General features: G+C 40.9%; 1 protein-coding gene across 1 annotated transcript in view; it reads left to right on the forward strand.

Annotated features, from left to right (window-relative positions):
• The first annotated feature begins 1,007 nt into the window (after nucleotides 1-1,007).
• The window catches only part of CRB2 (crumbs cell polarity complex component 2), a 43,274-nt gene continuing 18,298 nt past the window's right edge, over nucleotides 1,008-25,983 (forward strand). Inside the window, exons 1-7 of the mRNA XM_062591321.1 lie at nucleotides 1,008-1,016; nucleotides 3,168-3,270; nucleotides 14,950-15,651; nucleotides 17,986-18,181; nucleotides 18,735-18,874; nucleotides 19,329-19,511; nucleotides 20,473-20,586. Coding sequence (XP_062447305.1) covers nucleotides 1,008-1,016; nucleotides 3,168-3,270; nucleotides 14,950-15,651; nucleotides 17,986-18,181; nucleotides 18,735-18,874; nucleotides 19,329-19,511; nucleotides 20,473-20,586 — 1,447 coding nt within the window. The remainder of the gene's footprint in view (nucleotides 1,017-3,167; nucleotides 3,271-14,949; nucleotides 15,652-17,985; nucleotides 18,182-18,734; nucleotides 18,875-19,328; nucleotides 19,512-20,472; nucleotides 20,587-25,983) is intronic.

Raw genomic sequence — 25,983 nt, forward strand, 5'->3', positions numbered from 1 at the left:
GAAATAGTCCAGCAAGGATTTATCCTGCGGTTAACTTCAGATATAAAGCTCTCAGCTTTCTTAAGCAATATCTTTCCACTTATGGCACAACAGGATCTGCCGGCTCTTTGCTACCTTCTCCTTTTGCTTTTTCAGACTTTTTAGGACAAAAGAGTGGGCTCAACCTTAATGTTTGCTCAGCCTTTGTGGAAATGGAGTCAGCACATTTGGGACCATCCATATCGGTGCCCTTCCACATTGTAGGGCAGACCGATTGGGGTCTGAGGAAGTCTTGGATGTGTGAGCCGTGCAGAAAGGAAGGCAACTGTAGAAGATGCCCACGCTAGGGTATAGGAAGTGCAGCTGTCCCCAGGGATTCTAGACTCTGGCGAAGAGCAGAAGGCTAATGATTCCTTCAGAAGCCTCTGCCACACAGATAGAGAAAGACAGGAAGATAGCACTGGATATGTTTGGATAAGACCTCTGTTGGTTTTTTTCACCTTCTGGGACATGTGAAAATCTCCAACAAATTGCAGTTATGCATGTATGTATGTTTTGCGGTGATGGCGTATTATCCGCTTATGCTAGCGTTCAAGTCCATGATCTGAGCACTTGAATTCCCAGAAATCCAACAGATTTTGATTTACGTGTGTTTGGGAAATAGAGCTGTGACACACTGTCCCTTATCTATATCATTTGACGCCCCTGATGGGTATAAGCAAAGTTCTTCTGGTGTCCTGACCTGCCAGGCCACTAGCTGGATATTGTATAAAGCTGCACTGCATAGAGAAAGGCAAAAGTCCGGCCTTCTCATGTAAAGAACCCTGTTACTGCATGGAGTAATGAAGGCAACTGTACATTCACCTCACAGTGATCACTGGATATAGTAATGTGGATAGTTTTATTTCCTGAGTGTTTTGAAGTATTGCTGCATTTGAGTTGCAGAACTGATTGTATTTCAGTGGAGAAAGAGTGGTGGTTTCTTGCAGTGTTAAATGAAAGATGAATTCGTGTTTGTTTGCTTCGATATGGAAAAGGTGAGTTGTTTCCAGAGTAATTCACACAGGTGAGGCAAAACATGCCTGAGCAAAAAGATTCTGTGCATGTTGGAGCTTGGTTAAGTCTCCTGACAGCAAAATGGTGTTTCTCTCTTTTAAAGAGAGAAATGAGTTCCAGATGGCTGTGATAACTGGCAAGAAACTAATACTGAGGCTGATCTTGAGAAAACAGACGGAAGTCACCAGAGATGAAGGTGGGGGCAGGGTGGTCTAGATAAGGTTAATAACACATGATATATCATCTTTGGAGCATTTCAAGGCAGTATAGTGAGATGAACCATTTGTTCCTGAATTGTGGGTATTTTAGTGGTGAAAATACTCTTGCTGCGACTACATATCTGCCTTCTACACTTAAGGTAAAAACAATGCTGTACGTATCCCTTTCCCTTTAGGGATCCTGTCTGCCTCTGTCCATTCTGCAAGGAGGCTGAGACAATATAAAATACTCATTGCAGGATTGCTTTTACTTTCATCAGATTCTCAGGAGTTTTTGCCTTTTTTCTTTGCTGTTAAAATATTTCACAGTTGACAGATATACTAGTAGTGGCAAAAGCAACTTGGAAGTCTCATAGCTTTATTTGAAGCACTGCTGTAATTTCACATACCCTTCGGTGCACAGGCCATGTCATGTAAGACCATAAGAGACCTGTGCTGCTCTAATACTTGTAGTACACCATTGCACTCCTGGTCTTGCTTTTTATTTTTATCTTGTTTCAGCTTTACCTTTCATTTTAGAATTTATGGAGTGCTGACTCCAGCTTGGAAATGTCTCCATTCTGTTGTGTATTACCCTGCATTTGCAGGTTAAAACTTTGGAAGATTTGCGTGAATCTGAGCTCCTCCTTTAGTTGATGAATTCTTTACCTCTTGCTACTTAGCACCTAATAGCTGATAGCTATTTCTAGTATTGTAAATCTCTATTTAGATGGCAGAATACCTGTGTTTTAGTTCATATCTTGCCCCAAATGGGAACTGTATTTTTACCAGATTTGCTTGTTCTTGAAGTTTGGCGTAATTATTGCAAAGAGTTTGGAAAGGAAGGAAACCAGTGACACATTGGAGTAGTTGTACAGTGTAGTTCTATCTGCTTTGAGCCCTTGCTCTCCCTTGCATGATTCACGTTTAAATTAGGAATATGTATGGCATCTTGGCTGCCTTCTATTTTTAGTTGTCAGTGGAAGGGTGAGGTAGTATACCTAATTCTTACTAGGGTTGATTTAATCCAATTGTGATGTGGATTTGCAGGTACTTAGCAGGTCGCAGTTGAATGTAAGCTCTGTTTCCAGTTACTCTTGTGAAACCATGCCATGAACATTGGAAATTTTTTCCACTTCCAAAATTCTAAACACATGCACTGTAAGAGTGATTTGGTGCTCGTGTTATACAGATTCTTCTGCTGATCTCCATAGCTGTTTCTTAATGGGAAGAGGGTAGTTCATGTACATCTTACGGCTTTGTATGTTTTGTGGGTTCGTATCTTTAATGATATGAGAACAGCAGACTGGTGTAGATCTCTGCTCTTAGGGTATAATAGTAGACTTTTTGTGTCTGTTGTCTTGTTTTCTCTTTGAACAAAGCAGCCTCTGTCAGAAAATTGTGATTAATCATCTGGACTTTGTTTGTAAATAGTAAGTAATACAGAAACGTGCATCCTAGAATTGAACCCTGAGTATGTCAGTCAGGCAGGTTCTGAGCTGCCATCAGAGCTGTGGGGGAAGTACAAGGTTCAGCTTCTTAACAAAGTGGTAGGGGGAGTTAAAACAGCAACAACCAACCAAACAAAACCCCACAGGATCCTTTCTGCCTTGTGCTGTGAATCTCGCATTTCTTCACTGTATTGCCATCTTTAACTTTTCCTCAAAATGCTGGTGCTTTAGCTGTTGTACCTGTGGCTCCAGCTTGTTTTGCCCTGTGCAGTTCAATCCATGTGATCCAGGCAGCATTTTCTCTTTGTTCCAGGAGCATGAGTAAAGCATTTCAAAGTGGACAGCGACTCTGTCCACTGTGTTAGTGCTAGTCCTGAACCGGCAGAGCATGGAGCGAGGGCCAGCAGTAAGGAAAATTCTCCAAAGTCCGTGATGTGGGGAGAGCTGCTATTCACTAGCTTGCAACTACTGTTTATCCCTTGAGGTTTTTAGAACAGCCACTCTTAGACCTGTCATGGAATTAAAGAAAACTACATCCAGGGTGTACAATGCTGCTCTCCTGCTGCCACTTTTCCTCTTACTTCGGGGTAAGTTTATGTCTTCTGTGCCTGATTCTTATCCAACTAACATGCAGTAGCTTTGAATCAAGACTGTGATCTGTCCGTGCATTGCAAAGGTAAATGAACAAAAGGTCACTCTCACAGTCACATTTAGAACTTGAAAACGTCTTCTCTGGAAGATAAAAAGCCATTTCATTCTAGATATATCTTTCTCTCTTTCTTTCTTTCCCTTTCTCCCTGTGCACATGTGTACATGTGTTTATTCACAAGAGATAGGAGTATGCGCACTTCTATGTAATTAAGTATTTAGCTATTATAGTAACTGTTTTCTCCAGTGAAGCATTCTGAATTTCACAGCTATGCCTGTACAGAAGAAATGCATAGATCTATTTCAACCCTAATCCGTTTAGGAATGTCTCTAGGGAAGAGCGGAGTGTATCAAGGGGAGTATACTAATATGTTTAATTGTCAGGTATCTCTGGTACAAAATGTGGAGGAAGGAGGCAGTAATTGAATAGTCTCACTTAGAAATTTTGAAGAAAATAGATCCTTCCTGAAAGTGCGGGAAATGATGAGGCAACAAGAGTCTATCATACTGTTTGAGGGGGGAGGGCAGCATTTTTACAACATTGGAAACTTACTTAATAGCCAAAGTATATACTTGAGTATGCTAGTATTCTGCATGTTCACACGAATCTCTCTAGGGCTGCAAAATTTCACCCTATGTACAATTTCTTATGCTCCCTAAAATATAGGTATCTCTGTGTTTCTTCTGGAGTGGGTGTCTGGAGATCTGCTGGGCCTAGACATCTGTTTTAGTCATCCTTGGATTATAAGGTCATATCAGGAACATGTCCAACCTTTTACTGGAAGGTATGATTGGGATTGAACCAGCCTCCTTATCTGCTCCTCAGTATTGCCAGGCTAGTGTATAAGTCCTGTTTGGTTCCCACTCATGTAGGGCAGCATGAGAAGTGAAGATCAAATACAGGGAACATGTATAAAATGTATTCAGCATGCCTTTTCTGTGTTGGTATCCTTTAGGATTTTCTCACGTCAGTGGGTGATAATGTTTCTGTCTTTTTGAGAGTTGGAGAAGTTTTTGGACTTTTCTTTTTATTCCCCAACATTTTTTTCCTTCCCCTCTGAAGCCTCCCTAAATTTACTTTGCTCTGATCACCATGAATGTGAAAGTTGAACTGTGTTTTGCTTTTTGCCTGTTTTTTTTTTTTTTTTTTTTTTTTTTTTTTTTTTTTTTTTATTATTATTATTTTCTGTGTACTAGCTCCTTTGTCTGGTTCATTGGCTCCAAGTGCCTCGAATTCCTCAGGCCACAGGGAAGCAGCAGGATTGTCTTTTGTATCTCGTAACCATAGCTACTGGTTTGAAGTGTGAAGCAATTACGGTGGCTTTGTGTTGTGCAGAAGGAAGGCCCATTGCATATAGGGTATTGCTCAGTATGTGGCTGTGAAGGAGCTGGCATGCTTCTGGGGATTTGGGCTGTTTTGCTATTGTACTGATAGCTTTTCACTCTTCGGTAAAGCTCTTTTCTAGAACAAAAATTTCCTGAGAACATCTTTTTATTTTAGAGTGCGGGTAGATGATAGATCTTGGTATAGCTAGCAAGGTTCAAGAAAAGCTGCAATTTCCACAGTCTTTCCACCTGCTCCTATTTTGCTGCAAGAATTCTGCCAGAGTTTAACTGCAGTGAAATGGTGTTATTTATGTACCACCTGTAGAATTTTTAAGGCTGTAAGGAAATGCCATTTTTTACCATAGTGAGTTATATGACTATTTTTTTGTTATTTCTAATTGACTGAGTTGAAGTGTCATTGAAGCACAGAGAGACAAAGTTATTTGTGTAGAATTTGCTGAGAAAATTCTGATTATCCAGATGGCCTGCTGCAAGCTCTGACCATTGGACAGTCCTGCAGCCTGAGTACAGGAGCTCCAATTGTTTAAGATAAACTTCGCAGTGACAGTAGTACTTAACCTGCATATGACTGCCGTTCTACTGCTGTCTGTGTAATAGGCAGAATATTTCTCAGCTTAATTTATTTGTTCTCCAGAATCCTAAAGTAGATTCTGGAGAACAGAACATTGTATCTACTCATTTCTGTTCCCACAACTCTAGCCAGCAGTGAGCACTGTAGTTCACATAGCTTTGTCTTGTAAAATACTGTGGATGCTTTCTGAGAGAGAACACGTGAAGACAGACCTTTGTCCTCGCAGTTTGCTGTCTGCTCTAATGCAAGCTTTTGAGATTAGCTCTGACACTCACACAATTTAAATCTTACACTCTTTTCAAAGCATGGAAGCAAAGAAATACAATCTTTTCAACTGTCTTACCATTGTTTTTGTTGATTGTCAGTATATTTACATAAGAATTAGAAATTAAAGGTTATGAATCAGTATGGTTAACTGAATACGCAGGAAACCCCCTGTTTCAGTGTTTGATCTGTGGAAATGGCTGAGAGATCAGAGAATGTGTAAACCATGAAGGTCGCCTTGAAGGAGCGTTTATTAAGGGGAAATACTGGGCTGTCATAAGAACAGAAGATCAAAGAGTTACTGTGGCAGTATATGCAATACTAACATAAAACATGGATTTACAGCTCATGTGTCTTTCTCCAGGTCCTAAAAGCAAGATAATAGGAGTTACATCTTCAAATGTGTGTCAAAACAATGAACAGATAATGAAAAAAATTTCTCTGGCCATTTTTTCTGTGTTAAGAGAAAGTTTAATTCCCTGAAGTGGTATTTCTGATTAATGCTGATAATGTCTCTGGCTGTAACATTGGCACCACTCTGCCCTGTAGATTGCTGCCCACCATTTGGCACAGTTGTAATGATTCACTGGAAAAGCTGGGTGAGATGAAGCCAGGAATCAGCATTCTCCTCCTTTGAGGGGGGGGTTATATTATGCTTACTTCACTAGGGGAAACCGAGGCACATCATCTTAGATCTGTCTTAATGGAAGTCTGGTGTTCTTTTACCTTTACAGATATTTTACACTGGTAGATTGTGTACCTATTTCTGTCGTGAAAAGGGTCTGTTACAGCAGTAACTTAACTTTCCAATGTTGTGGCCTAGAACCTGTTGATCTCCAGTAGCACACAAACAGTGCCAGCAGGTTGAGGGGATGAACCCAATATCCATCTAAAACTTCAGACAGGAAAGACTTCAATCTGAACTATGTGCAGAGACTTCAACTGAGGTTTTACAATTAGTTTCCAAACTGGAGGTTGACTAAGAAACTGGATTTGCATCTTTAATCTACCAAAACCTTACAAGATATATTAAGGCAAAGAATAACAAGGCTCTTTTAAAAATGACTCTTCTGAAAGATGCTGGAGACATTGCTGGGATCCCTAGAATATTGCTGAGCTGTTTATTCAGTACTTCCTTAGAGGTACTGGGTGCTGGTTGCCAGTGCTGCTTTTGGATTATTTTGAGATTTTTTTCTTTTTGACATAGTGCCATGTCTTCTCAAAGCTTGTCAGATCTGACAAGCTGATAGCCCTGGGTGATAACAATAACGTTTAGATTCAGTGGATGGTATCTCAGTCTGAGTTTTCCGTTTCACTGAAGTATCATTTCTCCCTTATATTCCATTTGCACAGGAGTACAAAAGTTTAAGTAATTGTCATGGAAAAATGAAGAGAAAGATTTTACATCATTCATTGTAATTTTTCCCTCAAATCTTGTTCCTGATATCCCATGTTTGCCGAGAGGTCTGTAAGCTTCCAATAAGGAAGTTGTCCAAGTTATGGAAGACTAACTAGGCAGCAGGGTCTGGAGCGTAAATGAATATACTTGACCTTAAATGATGTACATGAGATGAGGAAATTCAAACAAAGCTGATGGGAAGTGATTTTAGTGATGGTTAGGAGAGTGGTAGGTGAAAGCAAGAGAAGCAGAGCTTCTCCTGACTGCTGGTGGAGTTGGTGATGTGCTACAGACCTGCTCATGATCTGGAGAGAAAGCATTTAGACTCTTTTACTCTATGCTGAACCCCACAAAATTTAGTTTGTATTGAAGACAGCAACATTCTGCTGTGTATCTTAATCCATGCCAAGAAGGACATGGGGCTTAGAGGGCCCTATGATGCATAAAATGGTTCCTACAAAGGCCTGTTACACTCCCTAGACAAGCACACAGAAGAGACTTTTCTACAGAAGGATTTGATTTCATTCTGCCATTGCTTTTCATAGCAGATGTGCTATCCTTCTAAAGCTAGCAGGGGTGGGAGAGAGAGGATAAAAGGTGTTTTCAGCTGTTCTCAGGCCTGCCCTGTCCTCCTCCTTGTTGTGTGGACCCTGGGAACAGGCCGTGGTGTGTGTACCCTCTTGTTAATCCTTTACACTGACCAGGATAGGGACAGATCAGCAGAGGTCAGCAGGGATTTACTAATATAAGCACATGCCTTCCTGTTGTCATGGAAACAACTCTTTCCGTTCCTTTATTCAGCATTTCTTTAGTAGTTGTGTTACTCTGATACTTGGGGTGGAAGGGTTCCCTTTTTACCCTCAGCCTCAGTATCTTTCTCTAGCAGGAAATCTGCTGGGATGATCAGTCAGGTTGTGGTCCTGCTTGTAAAAATTGCATCAAGCTGGGATTTTGATCGTTCACAGTTTAGGCACTTCAGAGTTCCTCTAGCTCAACTGCTGTTGCAATGCAGTTGGGGGTTGCTGCTGGGAAGGCTCTTACTCTTACCTCCTGGTTGTAGCTTGACTTTTTTTCAATTGCTGTAGTGAGCAGGGGAGGTGCAGTAAAAATGAAGGAACCCTTTTCTCCACAAGTTGGCAGTGCCTTTCATGAACAATGATGATCATATGGAGCAAGATTTAAAATGGTGTGGAAGTTGAGGAACTCAACAGGGTTGATCCATGCATAAAAGGTATTTACTGCATGATGTATGGGTCATAATTTTGGAAATATGAATAGATGCTTGTAAGCATCTTTTCTGAAAATATATGATTAAAAAATAGAGCGGAATATGATTAAGTCTTGTGTGCTGCAATTTGTTTAGTATCAATAAAAGTGCTAAGTATAGAATTGGACAAGTTTTCAGAGAGCCTGGAACCTGTTGTCAGTGTGAGTATCGAAACAAGCAAACAAAATACCCCCTTTTCTTTGATACTCTCTCCTTTTGCTAGACACTTAAAATATTCTGTGCAGATTCTGTGCAGAAATCATCTCACTCCTTGTCATACAGAGTGAAAAATATCTAACTCTTAAATTCTATAGTACCACTAATGTAAAGTATTTAAGGCTTTGAATATTTTAATCTCACAAGATACTTATGAGAATGTATACTTGTATCTATTTTGTAAGTTGGACAAACTGATACACAAAGTTGAAGTAGCTTGCTTTACGCTCACATTAAGTTTTTGCCAGGCTTGGAAATAATTTTCTGGCATCATCCCATTCCACTTGTATCTGTGGTTATAAGCAATAGTCTGAGAGACTGTACCCAGGAGAGAGTGACAGGATGAAAATGTTCCTTGAGTTGATGAAGGTGTTATACTGAGCATCTTCTACGAGGTCAGCTGTATCCTCAGCTTGAGGGCATCCATCATCTGTCATAGTTTCCCAAGGCTTTGAAAAACCAACCTCATGAAAAGCAAAAGGCAAAAAATATAAGCCAGTGAATAAGGCCTTCACAAGCAGTGAAATAATAAAATGACCTAACCCTCTTGTCACCTGTGCTGTCTTAGCAACTCCCCGTGGCAGCCTCTAGTAAAACCTTCTCTTGCCAATAGTGCTAACAGAGTATCAGAATGGAGAGTAGAACCTGTGAAAGAAGTTACTGCTACGCAGTTCATGTTAAGGGGTAATTACTGTTTGCTTAAATGGAGCTTAAGCGATTTGCTTATTTTCAAACCATTGAGATTTCAGGACATATGTGAGATAGTGGCGAATAAACAAGGTTAAGGGGTTTTGGTTGCTTTTTTAAAGGAAAAGACAGAAATCATGCTTCAGTTCTTTGAGAACCTCCTCCTCCTCCTCCTCCCCTGTCTTTGCCAGTTACCACAACTCTCATCACCAGCTCAATGCAACAGCATCTTGTCCTGGCTTACTGAAGTAAGATACTGCTCTGTGCTGTGTGGGAGAGAGACAGCGAACTACTGCCAGTGGAATCTCAGATTGCTGAACATCTCTCATTCATTTCTGATTTCTTATTGTATGGATAGAAAACTGGCTGCTGCAACTGCTCTGTGATAAGATCATTTAATAAAAGCATAAATCTCCTGTGTGCTCTCTAGTTCGCTTGGAATTTACTATAAGTAGCGTAATTTAATGTGTGGGGCTTGTGTCTGAGAGACCAAGGAAGAGAGGTAGCATTTTCTATTAAACACGTACGTATTCATAAGAGTCAAGAGACTTATCAGGTATGCTGCATTTTATTAAAACTTTTGAAAGGATGAAGGTGAAAAATATGATGTATCTTCATTTTTCTCTTTGTTTTGCCTGGATAGTAAGTGTCTGAATGTTAAATATTAGAAACTGATGTTCGATCTAGCCTGGAAAGTGCTGTAGGAACTATTCAACTAATGAAATCACAATATCCCTAGCAACAAAAGATTTACTGTTGAAAAACAAAAGTGAAGAGATTTTTAATTACAACTTTTAATTCCAATGACAAATGAAGACTTTGTGTTAAAGACTACATCATCCTCTTGCCTACCTCACTATAATCGAGTGCAGGAGTCCCCAGTGCGTGCATAAAGACCCCAAAGATTCTCCAATCCATTCTACTGTAACATTCTTAGTATTTGAGTAAAAAATATCTACTAAAGGCAATTATTAAGACAGAACCTGGCAGTGGAGTTTGTCATAGCTCTTTGTTTGCCTTAAAGTGATACAAAAGGTCATAAACCCCATCTTTTAGGAAAATCCTTTGTCAGCTACCTTTAAAGTGTAAAACCAGACCTGCCCTGACAGAGCTCAATGAATGCTTTATATCTGACTCTGTTAGCCTTTGAAGTCCCCCCTAATCCACCCCTAAATGCCTGGAACGTATTCTTCAAAGAAACTGTAGTCCTCTCCAGTTTCATTTCAGAGCAGGGTTGCAGGCCTGTATGACTGCAGTATATTTTTTGTTTTTTTCACTTACTGAACATTACAGATTAGTATTCCACTTGTAAAATGTAGAGGTAAAATCCAGGATGTTGTTGTTAATCCAGCAACAACTACTTTTGTGAAAAATAATAAACTCCTGTCATTCAGTGACTTCTTTGACATAATCTTTGCCGTTCTCATAAAACAGAGTAGTTTGAATGACATGTTTTTGTAGTTGATACATTGCCCAGCACAAAAAGCTAATTTATTCATTATAGTTGCTAGCATTTGATGCATATTCGTGTGCTGTTATCATTCATGTGATAATTTGTACCAAATTGAGAATAATTACTCTAAGACCGAGGACTGATTGATGAAAATATCAAAAGCAGGGCTAAAAAGATCATACATGGTCTTTCTCAAGCTAAGTGATAGCGTAAGTCTTTAGTACCCCTGTGTTGCACTGAATTCGTGCAGACTGTGCGTAACTCTGGTGAGGTCAGAAATGCTATACTCAGTTCTGTGCTGTTGAAAATCCCCCTTTTGAGATCAATTTGTAATGAATTCTGTGGTGTGTTAGTGTGTCTGTGTGTGTCTGTGGTGAATTGTATAGCCAAAACATTAACGATGGCACTGAATGAATATTGGGATTATACCTTATTCATACAAGGGCATGTTTTGTCCTTGGAAACTATTTCATCATTAGTATGGGCACGTTGCATACAGGGGAGATAATCTTGGAGTCAGTGTTGCTAATATGCTTGTAGCCTGTACTGAGTAGGCAAACGCACACAGATAATTTTCTGCTAGCTGCTCCATACATGCCTTGAGCAGTGCTGTGTTACTTCAGGTTCTTTGCTTGCATTGGCTGAGCGTCCGTCAGAGGCCAACTGCTTAGCTGGGCTGGCCTTTTAAGGCTTCAAGAGAGACAGAAATAGAGTGGTGGTTTCTTTGTTTTGAGAAATTTGCTCCTTTTAGTAATCACCTGTCTCCTTGAGCAGCATCAGTGTGCTAAGTGGAGAGGTTATAGATGCCCACAGGTAAGGCTTATCTTGTGATGCAGGAAGGTTCTGGGTTTGTGCCCGGAACACATCTGGTTGTGAACCATCTCCAATGGCAAAGTTCTGACAGAGATGAAAGTGGAGTGGAAAGGAACTGTTATTAATAATCTATTTGATTTTAAATTCCTAGATATACTAGAGATCTTTTAATGGCCACTGCCATGTTTACCAACAGCTGAGACTAGTTAGGAAGACCAAGGAGTGAAGAAGGTTGTTTCTTTTAAGTTGGCTCAGCCTTCAGTGCCCCCAGCTGCCTTTTCTGCCTGAGGCTGTGAATGTTTTAGCATTCACAATTAGAAGATAAATCCAGTAAGCAAGAACAAATGCTTTTTGTTTAGCTTATGATAGATGGAATCAGAATGGTTGGTTAGCAGCAGACTATTAGCTAAAACTAGTAGTGTAACAATGCAGGAACTCAACTTTTCCCTATATATCCCTATACATAACTAATTATTCAACACAAAATATGACATAACTTAACATAATTAACAAGTGGTGCTGTTGTTCATAACCGTAGTCAACTTACTACTTTACTACCTTCCTAAGCTAAGCTGTTTTTTGGATTTTTAATGAAGCTTCATGTTTTCTTGTCTTGTTATCTTTCTTTAGTTAGAACCTATTCTGTGTCTACAAGTTTTGTGTGCAACTGTGGGGCCATATATTTGTCACTTAATGTTTTTGTTATCTGCAAGCATTAATGAATAATAGAGATTACTGTGCATTGTAGTCACATATGAACTAAAACTGAGAACATATTAAAGGTATATCTCTTGTGAAATAATTTGGAAAAGACAAGGAGCAGCGAAGGGATTTGATATTTAGCTCTATTGGTAAGTAGCATTTAAAGTGTCTACTTGTAATGGGAACAGAAAATTATGCATGTAGCCTTTGAAATGACTGTAGGCTGTCTGCACTAGCAATGCTTGTTGACTGTGGTGGAATGCGAGTTTCTTTGTGGATGGAGTTTGCTGCAAATCAGCACAATCATTCTGAACATGTAGTGGAGTTGGTCTCTCTTTTATCACAGACTGTGCTCCTGGTCCCTGGAAAGTGCATGCTGAGGCTGGTTACTCATTAAATATACAAAGGCTCATATCTCCTGCCTAGTAAAACTCTTTTGCAGAATAGTTTCCTGGGCTCCCCTCACTAATTGCTGAAGAGATTCCAGGCAGATTCCGTCATCCTTGTTTTCTGCCTGACTGGGAATCTGAGAATAAAAGGGTTGATGGCAGAATAATGAGATTGCTGGACAGTGCAATGCACAGCAACTCTGCCCAGCATCACATGAGAGAGGGAGGGAGGGGTGGGCAATGGAGATGATGCTGGAAAGAGAAAGGTCTGTCTAAATCCCTGAACACCCTCCACCCCCCCATCAACACTGCCTCTTAAAAGAAGACTTAGAAACACTGCAGTCTTTTGGTGAGAGGAATTAGGGGGAGGTCAGGGCAGGGGCAGGCTTTTGTAAACCAAAGTCTCCTATAAATCCCTTTTAGGCCCTCAAGCCGGATGCCTTCACCTTGAAGCACAAAGAGGCGGAGGAGCCGATGGGTAGCAAGTTGATAGAAAACCACTGACACAGATTAACTAGTAGATGTTTAGAAGATGCACCAGAGCAAGACAAACATGACCAAAAATGGACTGGAATAGTGATGGCATGAATGAGAGAATGTGTAAGGTCAGCTGAGAAGTGATGCTGTGCTGTGTGTTCCTGGCAAATCCCTAGCAAGGAGCATGGCACATTAAAACACTTTCCTCAACCAGCAGTAATGCAGTGAGGGCCAAGGGGAGTGAGCTGTGCGTAGTGTCAGAACTTTGCAGGCCTCTGGCCATTTGAGTAACTGGCTGCTCTCCATCTGGAGTTGTGGAATTTTCCAAGACTAACACTTTTCACTAGCTGGCCCACAGTTATATATAGAGGCAGTGAATAGGGCAAAGGGCTGATTACCCAGTGGCATCTAAAGGAAAGGTTAAATGCTAGTGACTCCTAGGTATGCAGTGCTAGGCAAAGTCAGGATCATCTCATCAGGAATAGTGGCTGTTTCTCAGATACTATTTGCTATTTCTTAGGCTTTACCCCTGCTTTGTGGCTTTTTTTTTCTTTTTCTGTAGATGTTCCCAAAACATCTGCTGTATAATTATTTGCAGTTACCTGCAAGTTTGGATGTTAGCACTTACGCATGAATCAGTCTGCGGTATCTGTATGTTGTGGTTTCTCTCCTGTGTATCCTGGAATGGGAAACACAGCAGGTGAAAAACTATGATATCAGAAAATTGCAATGAGGTGAAAAGCTGATGTCTGCTGCCTTTGTATTTGCTTTGCCTTTTTACTATTTATTATTTTTATTTTACTGCTTTTGAAAGCATGTAATTTTGTCACTGAATCCAGGGTATATATCTTTCTAATATCAAGACAAGGCTATCCTCTCCTTTGATCAGTCAGATTGTTTCATAAAGTAAATTTGATGGAAAAGAAATGAGGATTCCCCCTACTCTTCCACCCTTCGTGATTGACATCTCTGAACTGAACACTTTTTTGTTCTCCTAGATCATGTATCCTATGTAATCTCATTTATATGAATTAAATTCACAGTCCTATGGGCGTATCCCATCACATTTCTGGAGGGTGGAATTACTTGACTAGGAAAGAGCCTTTTGAATACTGCTGTTAATGGTATTGTGACTAGATGTATAAGTGCTCCCAGATGCAGGGGAATCTGGACTTTACACTGGTTACTGGTGTGTAGATATTAGGTTGATGTTTTGGCTCTGCAAATACTAAAAGTTTGGACCTAAAATGCCATCAGCACTGTGAATCTCTTGAGACTCTGCTATTCCTTGCATAAAATCTACTGCTATGTAAATTTGCATATCTATCCCTTAGGGAGAGGGTGTCTGGCCAGTGATTATCAAACCTTGGGCTGCCCCATGTAATCAGAGATCATGTGTGAAATATCCCAGTTTGGAGTTTGGGTTGAACTGTTTATGGCAGCATCTTTAGAACACTAGTGGACTAGCTCAGAAAAAATCTAAATTCTGGAAGGAGCAACTGGATATTAAAAGCCACACTCAATGCCTTAAAATATAACTAGAAACTTACTGACTGGCTTTGTGGATTTCAAAGCACAAGTGTTGTGCCCTACCAGCAAGAGGGTCAGAGAATTTTAACAAACTTCATCCATCTTGTGAATGGATTTAAGGTGACCCATAAGTGATGCAGGCATGAATAAGCAGAAGCAAAATCTGTGGCTGAGAGAAAAGATCACAAGTCCTGGACAGGTATGGATGGGAAACGAGGCAAACCATTCAGTTCTGAAATGCAAGCACCTCCTGAAAACTTGGTATCTAGTCACCTGTCTTAGTAAAAAAAATTCCTGACTGCTGTCATAAAAAGGCCTGTTATATTGTCTTGTCTATGATAAATGTTCGATTCCTTGTATCCTTCTGCATTAATGGCTAGATCAGCCCCTTTTGGTGTGGAATTTAGATGGGTGACGTCTGAAATGTACCTAGTGATTGGTGGAAGAGCTCACTTGTTCAGGGCTGCTAACTCAGACTAACAAAAAGTCTCTTTTCTCAACAGGCACTTCATGCTCTGAAAACGGTGGCAGCTGTTCATCATCCCCATGTGAAAATGGTGGGAGCTGTACAGATTTAGAAGTGGGTTACCAGTGCACCTGCCCCATGCAGCCAGTAGCATACACAGGCATAAACTGTGAAGTCCTCTATGATGCTTGCGTTAGCCATGAATGCCCTGCCCATAGGATTTGCCGTGGAACTCCAGGACTCCTGGAATATGAATGCATCTGTAGGCCTGGCTTCACAGGTATTGATTGTAACATTAATATTAATGAGTGTGAGAGCAACCCTTGTAAAGATCCTCATTTTGAATGTGTAGATAGTGTAAATGGATACACCTGTAAATGTCAAACAGGACTGAATGGAGAAGGATGCCAAACAGAAAGCTCTGTATGCTCTAGCCACCCCTGCCTAAATAACGGGACCTGTGTCGAGGGTCCTGGGGACTATACCTGCATCTGCCAACCTGGCTTCACCGGGGCCCACTGCAAAGACAACATTGATGAGTGCGCTTCCAGCCCGTGCCAGAATGGAGCCATCTGCCGAGACAGGGTGAATGAGTATAGCTGTTTCTGTGTGCCTGGGTTCCAAGGATACAACTGTGAAATAGACATCAACGAGTGTGCGTCCCGGCCCTGTAAAAACAATGGCACCTGCCTGAATGAGATGGATCACTATTTGTGCAAGTGCGTCCCCGGCTACACAGGTACCTTTCATGCTCATGTACTAGCCGGGTGGTTGGGTTACATCTCGTCGTTCATATAGTTTCACAGTGCACCTGCTGGTGACATGTCTAGAAAAATTGCTAGTAGCTGTCCTGAGGAGCTGTTGCCTTACAGCAATGAGACTGCATAACTCTGCATAACTCAAATTTCTGGAATGTTCAGTGCTGTGTGACTAATGGTATGGGGCTTGCTGTTGTGGCTTCCGGGCAATAGTTGAGCTTTGATTCCCATGGATGATGTAGCTGTTGAGAGATACAGATCCAAGAGTGAAAGTGGGAACTGCCTGAGGCTTGGAATACTGGATGTAATGTAGATGTGATTAGCTCTCAGGGTGAAATTAAGGGAGATGTATAAGAAGAGAGATCTATCATCAGGAAGAGTAAGCTTGGTGTTTACAGATATGACAAATCTCTATCTGGCTTGCAGTCTTTTTTCTCATCCTGCAGGATTTCTCTGAGAAAGTAGTCTTTCTGGAATACAGTAGCTTTTAGCTAGGCATTTCTTTTCCAACTCTTTCAGATCCAGAGATTTTTTTTTTTTTCCCATCTGATGTAAGTAGCTGGGGTTTGTGCGTGTGGGCTAATAGTGACTCAGAGTTATCTGCGAGGGAGGCAGCAGGAGGTTCTCCCTTCTGCTTATCAGAGTGGAATGCAGTTGTGCTGTGCTCGTGTCTGCCTGGTACCACTTAGCACATGAACTTTCTCAGCCTTCCTCCTTGTCACTAACTGAAGTGTTTCAAGAGTTAGGTTGCTGTGAAGGAATGCTGCTGATTACCAGTGGAATGAAGAGAAGTTACAACATCAGGAATGCAGTCACTGATGCTGAATCACTCACTCACTGATTTTTTAAAAAAAAAAAAAAGGGAAAGAAAGAAAATAGAACAGAGATGAGGGAAGAAAACCACAAACTTTCTGTGTAGACCTTAAAATAACTACTGATTTTGAGTATCAAACATAATACTATCTATACAAATCAATTTGGTTGGTTTTTTTTTCCCTCTTTCTGCTGAATCCTCAGTTCAGGATTGTGGAATTCCCCTGCCAAAGAAGGGATAAAATGGCCTAGGCAGCTGGAGGTTGCCATGCTCCGAGTTATTTTGATGTCAAATATAAGGCTTTGCTTTGTGATCTAGTGCTTCATCTGATCTGAGAGATTCTAGCACCATCAGTTAGCAAGGGTGCATTGTTTCCTGGTGCATGCAGCTGGAATTTGGGTGAAGGAAGTTTTGCATAGGTATTGACGAGTTAGAACCAGCAGATTAGGGGGCCCACATTCCTTCAGGATTAGGATGGCCATGTCCACTACATGGTGAGCCTTTGCCAAGAAGGGGGGATTAAATGGATTGACAGGTGCCACTGTAGTGACTAAGGTTTGGAGGTGATGTCAGGCCATGGGCAACTCAGAGAGGTAGAATATAGTAGGATAGTTGCATAGGAGTTCTTATTCGGTCAGTGAAAGTTGTGGCTTTGGACCAAAAATGCATGACTTTCTGTTACTCTTGGCTAGTAATATTGGAGCTAATGCCTAACTTTTAATAGTATTTCCTAATATAATAACTTACTAATACGTAGTACCACAGTATTTAGCATTTTGCACTGCTTTAATGCTTTTTTTTCTAGGGATCTCAAAGCCAAGTTATAAATACTATTTAAACAAGTGCAACAATATTTTGGAGAGACAGGTAGAGATCACTTTCCATATCCAAAATGCAGCTGCCTCTGATGTAGAACACTGGACTAGTAACAGCATAAGACAAGTGAAGAATATCATATCTAACTAAAACTATAAGAGCTGTATCATAGATTGAATGTAAATAACTCTGTGACTAGCAGTTTGATTTTTATATTCTCATCCCTATCTCCCCCTGCACTCAAAGAATCTCAAACCAAAACAGTTGTCATCAGATTTTTATGGAATGCGTGTGAGTAAGGTCAAAATTTTATGGCTCATTCAGAAAATAGATGTCATTTGTGACATTTGTGACATGCTAATGTGTTGGCTACTGCAACAAACCTGTATGAAAGAAACTAAAGCTTCATAAATAATGTAAACTATTTAGTTACATAACTAAAATCCAAAAGTCTACCCAAAATAATTTTGTTTGCAAATAAAAATTAAAGGTCTCTAATTTGTAAGCATTGCACACTGTTTATCCATGAGTTTCCAGTGCTTTTATGGCAATATTTATAAAAGATAGCTATGCTAGCCAGTTAAGTTGATAACATGGCTTTTGTGATTCCAGCTCAGAATTCCAGACAGCGCAGTTATATTTTACTGGATTCATAACACAGATATTTCTTTCTTTTGTAATCAAGGTATAAACTGTGATGCTGAAATAGATGAATGTGATTCAGAGCCTTGCCAGAATGGGGCCCTGTGCAGTGATCATGTTGGGTTCTACACCTGTACCTGTGCACCAGGCTACCAAGGAATCCAGTGTGAGGTGGACATCGATGAATGTGTGAGCCAACCCTGTGAGCACAACGGAACATGTCACGACCTCGTTAACAGGTGAGAGATCAGTGGTGTTTTGACAGTTAGATACCAGGAATGACGTGCAGGTGTGCTTAGTGTAATCTGTCAAAATTAGAGTAAAAATCCATGGGGTAAACTGGATTTAGTGTTCTCTATATTCCTGTGGTCTCAGTGGCAATAATTCAGAGAATGATTTATGGCAATATGCCCCTCCCAGTAGCAGAACTCCTAGGGTGCTCAAAGAAAGGTAGGACAAGATTCCTTTTATTGCTTCCAGCTGACATACAAGGTACAAAGGGGAGCTAATTGAAGAGCATGGTCAGCAAAAGCAACTGTCTGTCCATGCTGCGAACATACCTGTCTGGGTTGAATCTGCCTTTTAACAAGTAAGGTGTGAGTTCAGAGACTCTGCTGGGATTGATCTGCCTTATTGCTAGTGTGCCCTGTTTGCACAAATGGAACTGTCTTTTCCCTCTGCCCCACAAGTGGATGTGAGGATCAACAGCTTAACTGTGTTTGCCCTTTCCTCATAAGGGGCTGAACAATCAAATTAAGAGCTTCTTCATTGCTCTTTTCTGCTTCCCCTCAGCTACTATTGTGACTGCAGTGACACAGGCTTCGAAGGGGACCACTGTGAGCTGGATATTCTGGAGTGTGCCTCTGAACCCTGTCTGAACAGTGCCACATGTGTGGAGGGAATCAAGAACTACAGCTGTGCCTGCTGGCCAGGTAGATTAGAAATCTGTTTTGCTACATTGTCATCTAAGCACACTGGTGGAAAGCACATACTAAATCTCCTCATTGGAGAATGAAGAGTCAGTGATCATGCTGCATGGTCCAGTATGATTTTCATTATTCCAAACAGTGAGGCTGCCACTGCTCCACTTTAGAGGGTGTCCCAGGAGCCAACTGACCTTGTTGCTGGGAAATACATCGTGACTGTCAGCCGTGAAGTTTCCCTTTTCCTCTCCCCTGCCTTTTGCCATCATGCTCTTTTCCAGCCTGGAAATTGGTTATCTGGCTCCTGCCTTTGACATACTGAAGTAAATAGGACCTTAGGACTCCCTACTAGCTAAGAAACAATGTTTCTGGCTTTTATTTTCATCTTTAAGACAGCCACAATATTTGGGTGACTAGTGTCAGTGAAGTTGTGTATGATGCTTACACTGATATTTCATGGCAGGTTACTTGGGGCAGCGCTGTGAGGAGGATGTGGATGAGTGTGCTGCAGATCCCTGTCACAACGGGGGTGTATGCTTTGAGCGATCCAACCAAGCCTATTATGGAACACGACCTGACTTCCCCAGTGATTTCAGCTATAGCCAAGCAGCTGGTTTCCTCTGTTCATGCCAGCCAGGCTTTGCAGGTGAGTTATACATTAAGTGTTCTATCTTGTCTGCACCTGATGGAGATTGCATAGTTTGAGGAGGTCAGAGTGGAGCAGTGTTATCTGTACAGCAGAAGCTATTTAATGACTGGTATTGTGAGGGGGTGACAGCCTGATATGTCAGGAGCATGTTTCTGTTCATGTACTGTATTGGTATGTTGCAGACAGCTGTCTGAATGTCATTCTTCATGCAGCAAGCCTCTCTTAACAGCCCCTTTCACTAGCTGTGGAAATAGCCTGTGCCCTTTCCAAGTACTCTGAATACCCTCTGGCTATGAAAATGCCAGGGTGGATTCTCTTTGTCAGTCTGTCGTGCATGTGGCAGAATTCATTCCTACAAGATAACTGTGAAACATTCCTCATCAGAAGCAGCTAATCCCCTGGAGTCCCAGATAACTAACTGTCCTAGGTGTTCCTTCGATGAGACTACTGTCATGACAGCAGCTGTTTAATCTGAGTGGGTAGGAGAAGAGGGGGTTCTTGATATCTTGCTCCTGGAGTTCGAAGCTTTGTGGATGTTCTACCGAAATACTGCTTTTCCTCTAGTTTATCAAGTATTTATAATAGCATGGTTTTAACAACCAGGAGAAGCTCTCTGGAAGGAGGAGTTAATAATACTTTATTCCTTTTTGAGAGAGGTGAGAGTTCAGGCCACTATTGTACAGCTGGAATGGTTCAGAGGTTCTGATCCTGCCCCTGCTCTCTTTCATGACACTGGCAAATCATTTGGCCTTTACTTATTTCATTTTGCCTTTTTTTTTTTTTTTTCCGTGATACTATCTATTTGCCAGAGAGTCTGGAGAGACAAGTGATAGTTCAAGGAATCCTTTTGCATGCTTAAATGACAGATAAGAACAAAAAACTATGAATGCAGTTGTCATTTAGATTCTCTCCTCCACTGATGCCCTCAAGATAGTTATTTGTATTTTCACTTTAAAAGGGGAGACCTGCTCTACTAACATTGATGAGTGTGAATCCCAGCCGTGTCAGAATGGAGGGCGCTGTGTGGACCTCATTAATGGCTTCCTTTGTCATTGCCGTCCAGGATATTCAGGTAATGTTGGCGAAAGAGGGTGGCTGGGATCAGGTCAGTCTGGGTAATGCTGACTGGGTGCCTGTGTGATTGCTCAGCTGCGTGAATGGATTTTAGCATTGTTTGGCACGAGCAGCTGAACAGAATCGAGATGAACTATGTGGAGCTCAGAAGTGCTGCAGTGGGAGTTCTTCAGTTCAGGACTCAAGTGGCATGGCAAAGCTACGTGGTTTTGCTGAAGTACGTGATAGGCAATGAAATAGGTTTTGACACAGAATCAGCTATGTAGAAGAGCCTAAGACCAGAATAGCTAAAGGACCTGTATCCTGGAGTGAAAGTTCACTGGGAGAACTATGTATATTATATACATGCTATGAAGATGAGCAAAACCAGCCTTCAAATAAAAGTATATAAATGCAGAAAAAGGAGTGCTTAACTTTCTAGCTGTCACCGGCTACTGACTATAGCAGATTGGATTACCAGTACATAAAACATCTGTAAAACATCTCTATTCCCTAACACTCCTGGATGATAACTGCCAGGGATTTTTGGCTGAAGGCAGTAATCTGCTATGGTAAGAGGTCAAAAGGTCTCTGATGTGAGCAAATGAAGGCTTCTCTGTTTACAAGGGACTGGGGAGTCTGGATTCTTCCAGAATGCCCTGCCTGACCCTCACAGGTTTCGGTTTCCTAGCTGTGAAACAAGGAAGTAGTGAGTCTTGCACGTCAGCTCTGTTGGGAAGGTACCTGGCTGTTTGCATGGAAGGTGGAGATGGCTGTTGCATCTTGAATGTTCAACAGTGTAAGTGTTGTACCTGTGGTCGGAAGGTAAGGTGAACATAAGACTGTTTCACACCTTCCCAAGGTGTTTATAGTACGTTAGAAACTATGTATTCCAATAGATAGGTCCTAAATAGCAGAGCAAGCTGTTTTTTTCTTTTGTCTGTACTATGGGAAATTTTGTTAATTATATGTTTCTGATGTTTACTCACAAATATGTAAATGATTTATTTTTTATTATTGCTATGTTCATCTGCTCAGCATGAACACTGAGAGGAATATCTTTTACAAATAACCTTTGCGCCATGGTGTGCCTTCTCTCTGACTGGCAGAGGTTATTTTGGTATTGGCCTGTGAGAGCGCTTCTCCTTTAGAGCCGTGATCACTGGGACAGATTTTCCTCTCTTTCCATGCTTGACTGATGCTAAACCTCATCTCAGTTTAAAGTGCTTGTACTCTGTCTTCTACATCTTCTAATTGCATGCGTACTCTGTTTTGAGCAATTTTGTACCAAAAAGTAGTTTATAAGAAAGGTGGTCCCCAGCACAATCTTGTGTAGTTTTGAGGCAGATGTAACATTTCTGCAGTGTTTCTAGGCTGCCATCTTGTGGGAAAAAGAAAAACTTGAAGCCAGAAGAAAACTTTATCCTTTACCTTCTTGGAACAGTAGGTAGTGGCATTCATTAGACTGTCTTAGGGCTTGATTGAATGGGAAGGTTTTCTGTTTACCTTCTGTGGTCATATTGATCGAGCTCTGCTGGTCTCAGTCCATGCAGCTCTTTCCTGTGAAGACCCAATACAGAGGTACTTTCACGCCCTGAGTCTCAGACACATTCCAGTACTAGGGTGAGTTCCTTCGGGGTTTGTGGTATATCTTGTTCACTTACTACCTAATTTAGGTTAGGTCTAGAAAAACTTGCTTTTGTAGGTGAGGATTTTTTCTAAGCTCTAGATCACTGCTTCTTGGGTAGTTAGAGTGCTATACTCCTGAAGTGAAATATTGTCCAAATTAGATGGTTTGAAGTTTATCCTACTTGTCAAAATTCCCTCTCACCTCTGTGGCCATTTTGCTTTTCCTCCTTCGGTGCCCCAGCACCCCTCACAGAGTTTAGGATTTCATTTTGTTTTTCCAAACTGCAGGTCTGTTTAATCCTTTCTAAGACTTAGTTTGCTCATGGGCAGAAAAGCTGACAGACGCACAGGATGGTAGGCAAAGGCGAGCTGGAGTTCATTCTCTTGCATCAATTTTGGGTTCATTAGTACTTGAAGGGGATTAGAGGCTGGTTGCTCTTCTGGATATTGCTTCTGGTAAAGGAGTTTGTCTCGGCCAAGGTAGTTCTGACACATTAACACGGTGAAAGGCTGGGAGCAGTCTCCGTGAGATCAGTGAGGGCATGTGGAGGAGTGAAGCTGACGGGGAAATAATAGCAATTAATCTCCCCTCCTTTGTCAATTAATCCCAGTATAGTCATGCTGGGTAAACAGCTTATTACTTCATATTAGGATCACAGAACAAGTTTGTGAAGCTTCCCATGATGTTTCTGTTCAAAACGCATTTCTCTGGCAACTTAGATCTGCCATGAACTTAGGCTTAAGCTGCCTCCGCTGATTAAAGTGAACTTGCTACTCTGAAGAATGCTTTCTTGGGGCGGCAGGAGGTTCTTTCTGTATTTCTTTCAGTCTGAGGAATTTGGGGAGTGTTATAACAGTGTGAGTCAGGAGAAAGTCTTTCTTTGCAAATTAACTGTCTCAGTGCTGTCTCGGCGTTGCAGGGAGATGAGATGACTTTTTTCCTGAAATGCAGTTATCACAAAAACAATGTGGTGTCTCATTCCTGAGAGAACTACATCGCAGGCCCGTGCATCAGCCTGCGCTTAAGTGGAGGATGTGGCCTGTGAGGATGTAAGAAGTATGAAGGAGAATATGGTATAGCTGCTAAATGAGGAGAATGAATCTTAGGTGGTCTTTGAAATGAGGACTACTGTGGTAAAGAGAAAAGACATATTAAGAAAAGCTAGTCTGTTCGGGGGGGAAATGAATTATTTATTCATAGGAATGGTTTTGATCCATCATGTATGTACTACACAATGATTTAGGCCAGGAAGTAAAAAAGACTTGTACCTCCAGTTGGAATGGGAAGTGACTTTTAACCTGGAAGAATGTAATCACTAATGTGGAATTTGGCTGGTTCTTTCTTTAAAAAACTCTACATGGCCTGAGAAATCCCACTTAGATTTCCACTCCTGCTAAAATTATTTCTAGAAAGGCCGTGTCCTCTAACACAGTGCTGTGGCATCGGCCAGCCTGAAGGAGAGGGGAAGAGCACTATCCTTTCAATCACGAACATCCCTTGGCAGCAGCACCTTGTGGTCTGGGTAAAATTCTGAGCTTTTTTACAGATGGCTTAGGAACTCTTCTACCCTCATGAGAAATCAGAAGGTGATGCGTCAGTGAAGTTGGGAAGGATTATAATTGTGAATTTTTTTCAGTAGTAACCAAGGTGTTTATCAGTTTTTGTTCAGCTGTTATGTCTTTGTCAGTTGTCTTGAAAGAAGCATGATACTTTCTCTGTTACTTGGTTGCACTGCAAGAGTTCTGGCCAGGCTCAGATGGGCTTGGATTTCTTGGTAATGGTTAAGCATAAAATCCCATGAAACAAGTGGGAGAGACTTCTTGCTTCTAAACATCTTCGGATAGATTTAAATTTTTTTTGTGCAGATATTTCCTGATATCAGATTTGCATTAGAGATGGGGTCTCTACAGAAAGGCAGCTAAAAGGTTAAGATAGTATAAAGATTAGAAGACTGTTAGCCTTTGAACAGAATCCCTTTTAGTAAATACAGCTCAGGGGAGAGCTAGGCAATACTTCATGAGACCCCTGTCCTCCCTCCTGTCTTTCTGGGAGATTGATTACTTCTGTGTATGTACTGTAGGTAGCAGCAATAAGGTTTGGTTCTCAGATATTTAGTAAAAAAGTCTAAGCCATTTTTAGAAGAGTTTAAGAGGTTTTGTCTTAAGATAGACATGAGATCTTTGTATGATACCCTCCACTCTGCACCTCCCTTCATAGCTCCGTAGTTAATTAGACCTTTTAAACTTGCTGTCATCTGCAGAATGCTGCCAGAATATAGGCTTCAGTTTAGACCCTCAGGTGTGTTTTGATCAGAAGTGGCCTCTGAGATTCTGATCCTTGTAACTGCACTTGAGTCTGTTTTGAACGAGTTCTTTGCATCAATTTTCTGAGTAGCAGACAGCCTGAGATACACCCGCTCCCTGTGGTTAAAGGCTTTTGAGAGGATTAATAAAGGTGGAGCAACTCTGATGAATTAAATTTGACTTCTTTTACTAATGAAAATGGGTGAAGCCCAGCTTAATGTCCTCTTTAGAATCGGGCCAGACAAATACATAGGCAGAGTAATATCCCACAATGATAGAAGTATGCATGGATATGGCAAGATTTCTGTCTTACCAAAAGAGGTGACATCAAGATGGCAGATGTTAGACTAGATTCATTGTATTGATTTCACCCAAAACGCTCATCAGCATTTTTTTTCCATTAAAATGGACTTGCTTGCCAATTAGCAGTTAGCCCTGTCCTTACAGTATATGACCTGTTTGTACACTAAAGACAGACCAAATATTTCATTCCTTTCTTTACGGGAAAGCTGGCTTTTGAGACAAAAATGGGTGACTCTAGAACACGGAAAGAAATTTCTAAATTTCTGAGATTCATTTACCAACAACGGTGAGGAAATTGCTAATCCCTGTGTAAGGAACATGTATAAAATTTGGACACTTCTATCCAAAGTTCACTCTCCATTTTCTAACATTTTTCTGCTAAGGACCCTCTGAGATATTTAGTAATCTTTATCTTGTGCTCATCCGAGAAATTTTACAAATGATTAGGAACAAAATAATTCTCTAAACTTAAATCCTGTGATTCAGTTTTATAACTTGTATGTTTGCCAGTAAGAACTAGGAATTAAAACCTCTAGAAGATGAATCATCTGATCCTTCTAAATTCTTTGGAATCATCCAGTTTCAAAGAAGAACCTAAGCGGTGACCCCTCACTTGTGTGTAGTTTGAAACAGGGAATCAACCATTCTGTCTTGGAAGAAATCTTACTTAAGTATTTCATCTTGCATGTGTGTATTCAATTTATAACTTTCATGACAGTGCATTTCCCCAACCTCATTCTGTGTCTCTAATAAAACACTACTTTATATATATCCTTAAACAAAAGAAGCAATTGCAGTTTCTAATTAACACTATTTCATGCAATGAATTTGAAAAGATGTAAGGACAACTAGGGGATCAGAATCTGTGCTGACTTATGGTAGATGGATTTGGGTTCATTATCACCAATCAGTTGTGTGCGAATAGACTTTGTGTGTGTGTGTGTATGTATGTAAATAAAAATACAGATCCTTCTAAAGGGATCTAATGTTCTCCAGTCTTTGCAGATGTTGTTATATTGTATTGTTCCAGTAGGAAGTGGAATGGGCACAAACTACCCACTTGTTTTGTCTTGATCAATTACACAGACTTGCGCAAACACACGTGCACACCCACACCCACCACAACAGCAGAAAGGTCATATTAATTAATACAGCATTTAAAATCTGTGACTCTGAGAAG

The sequence above is a fragment of the Rhea pennata genome, chromosome 18, assembly GCF_028389875.1.
Source record: "Rhea pennata isolate bPtePen1 chromosome 18, bPtePen1.pri, whole genome shotgun sequence".
Classification (NCBI taxonomy): domain Eukaryota; kingdom Metazoa; phylum Chordata; class Aves; order Rheiformes; family Rheidae; genus Rhea; species Rhea pennata.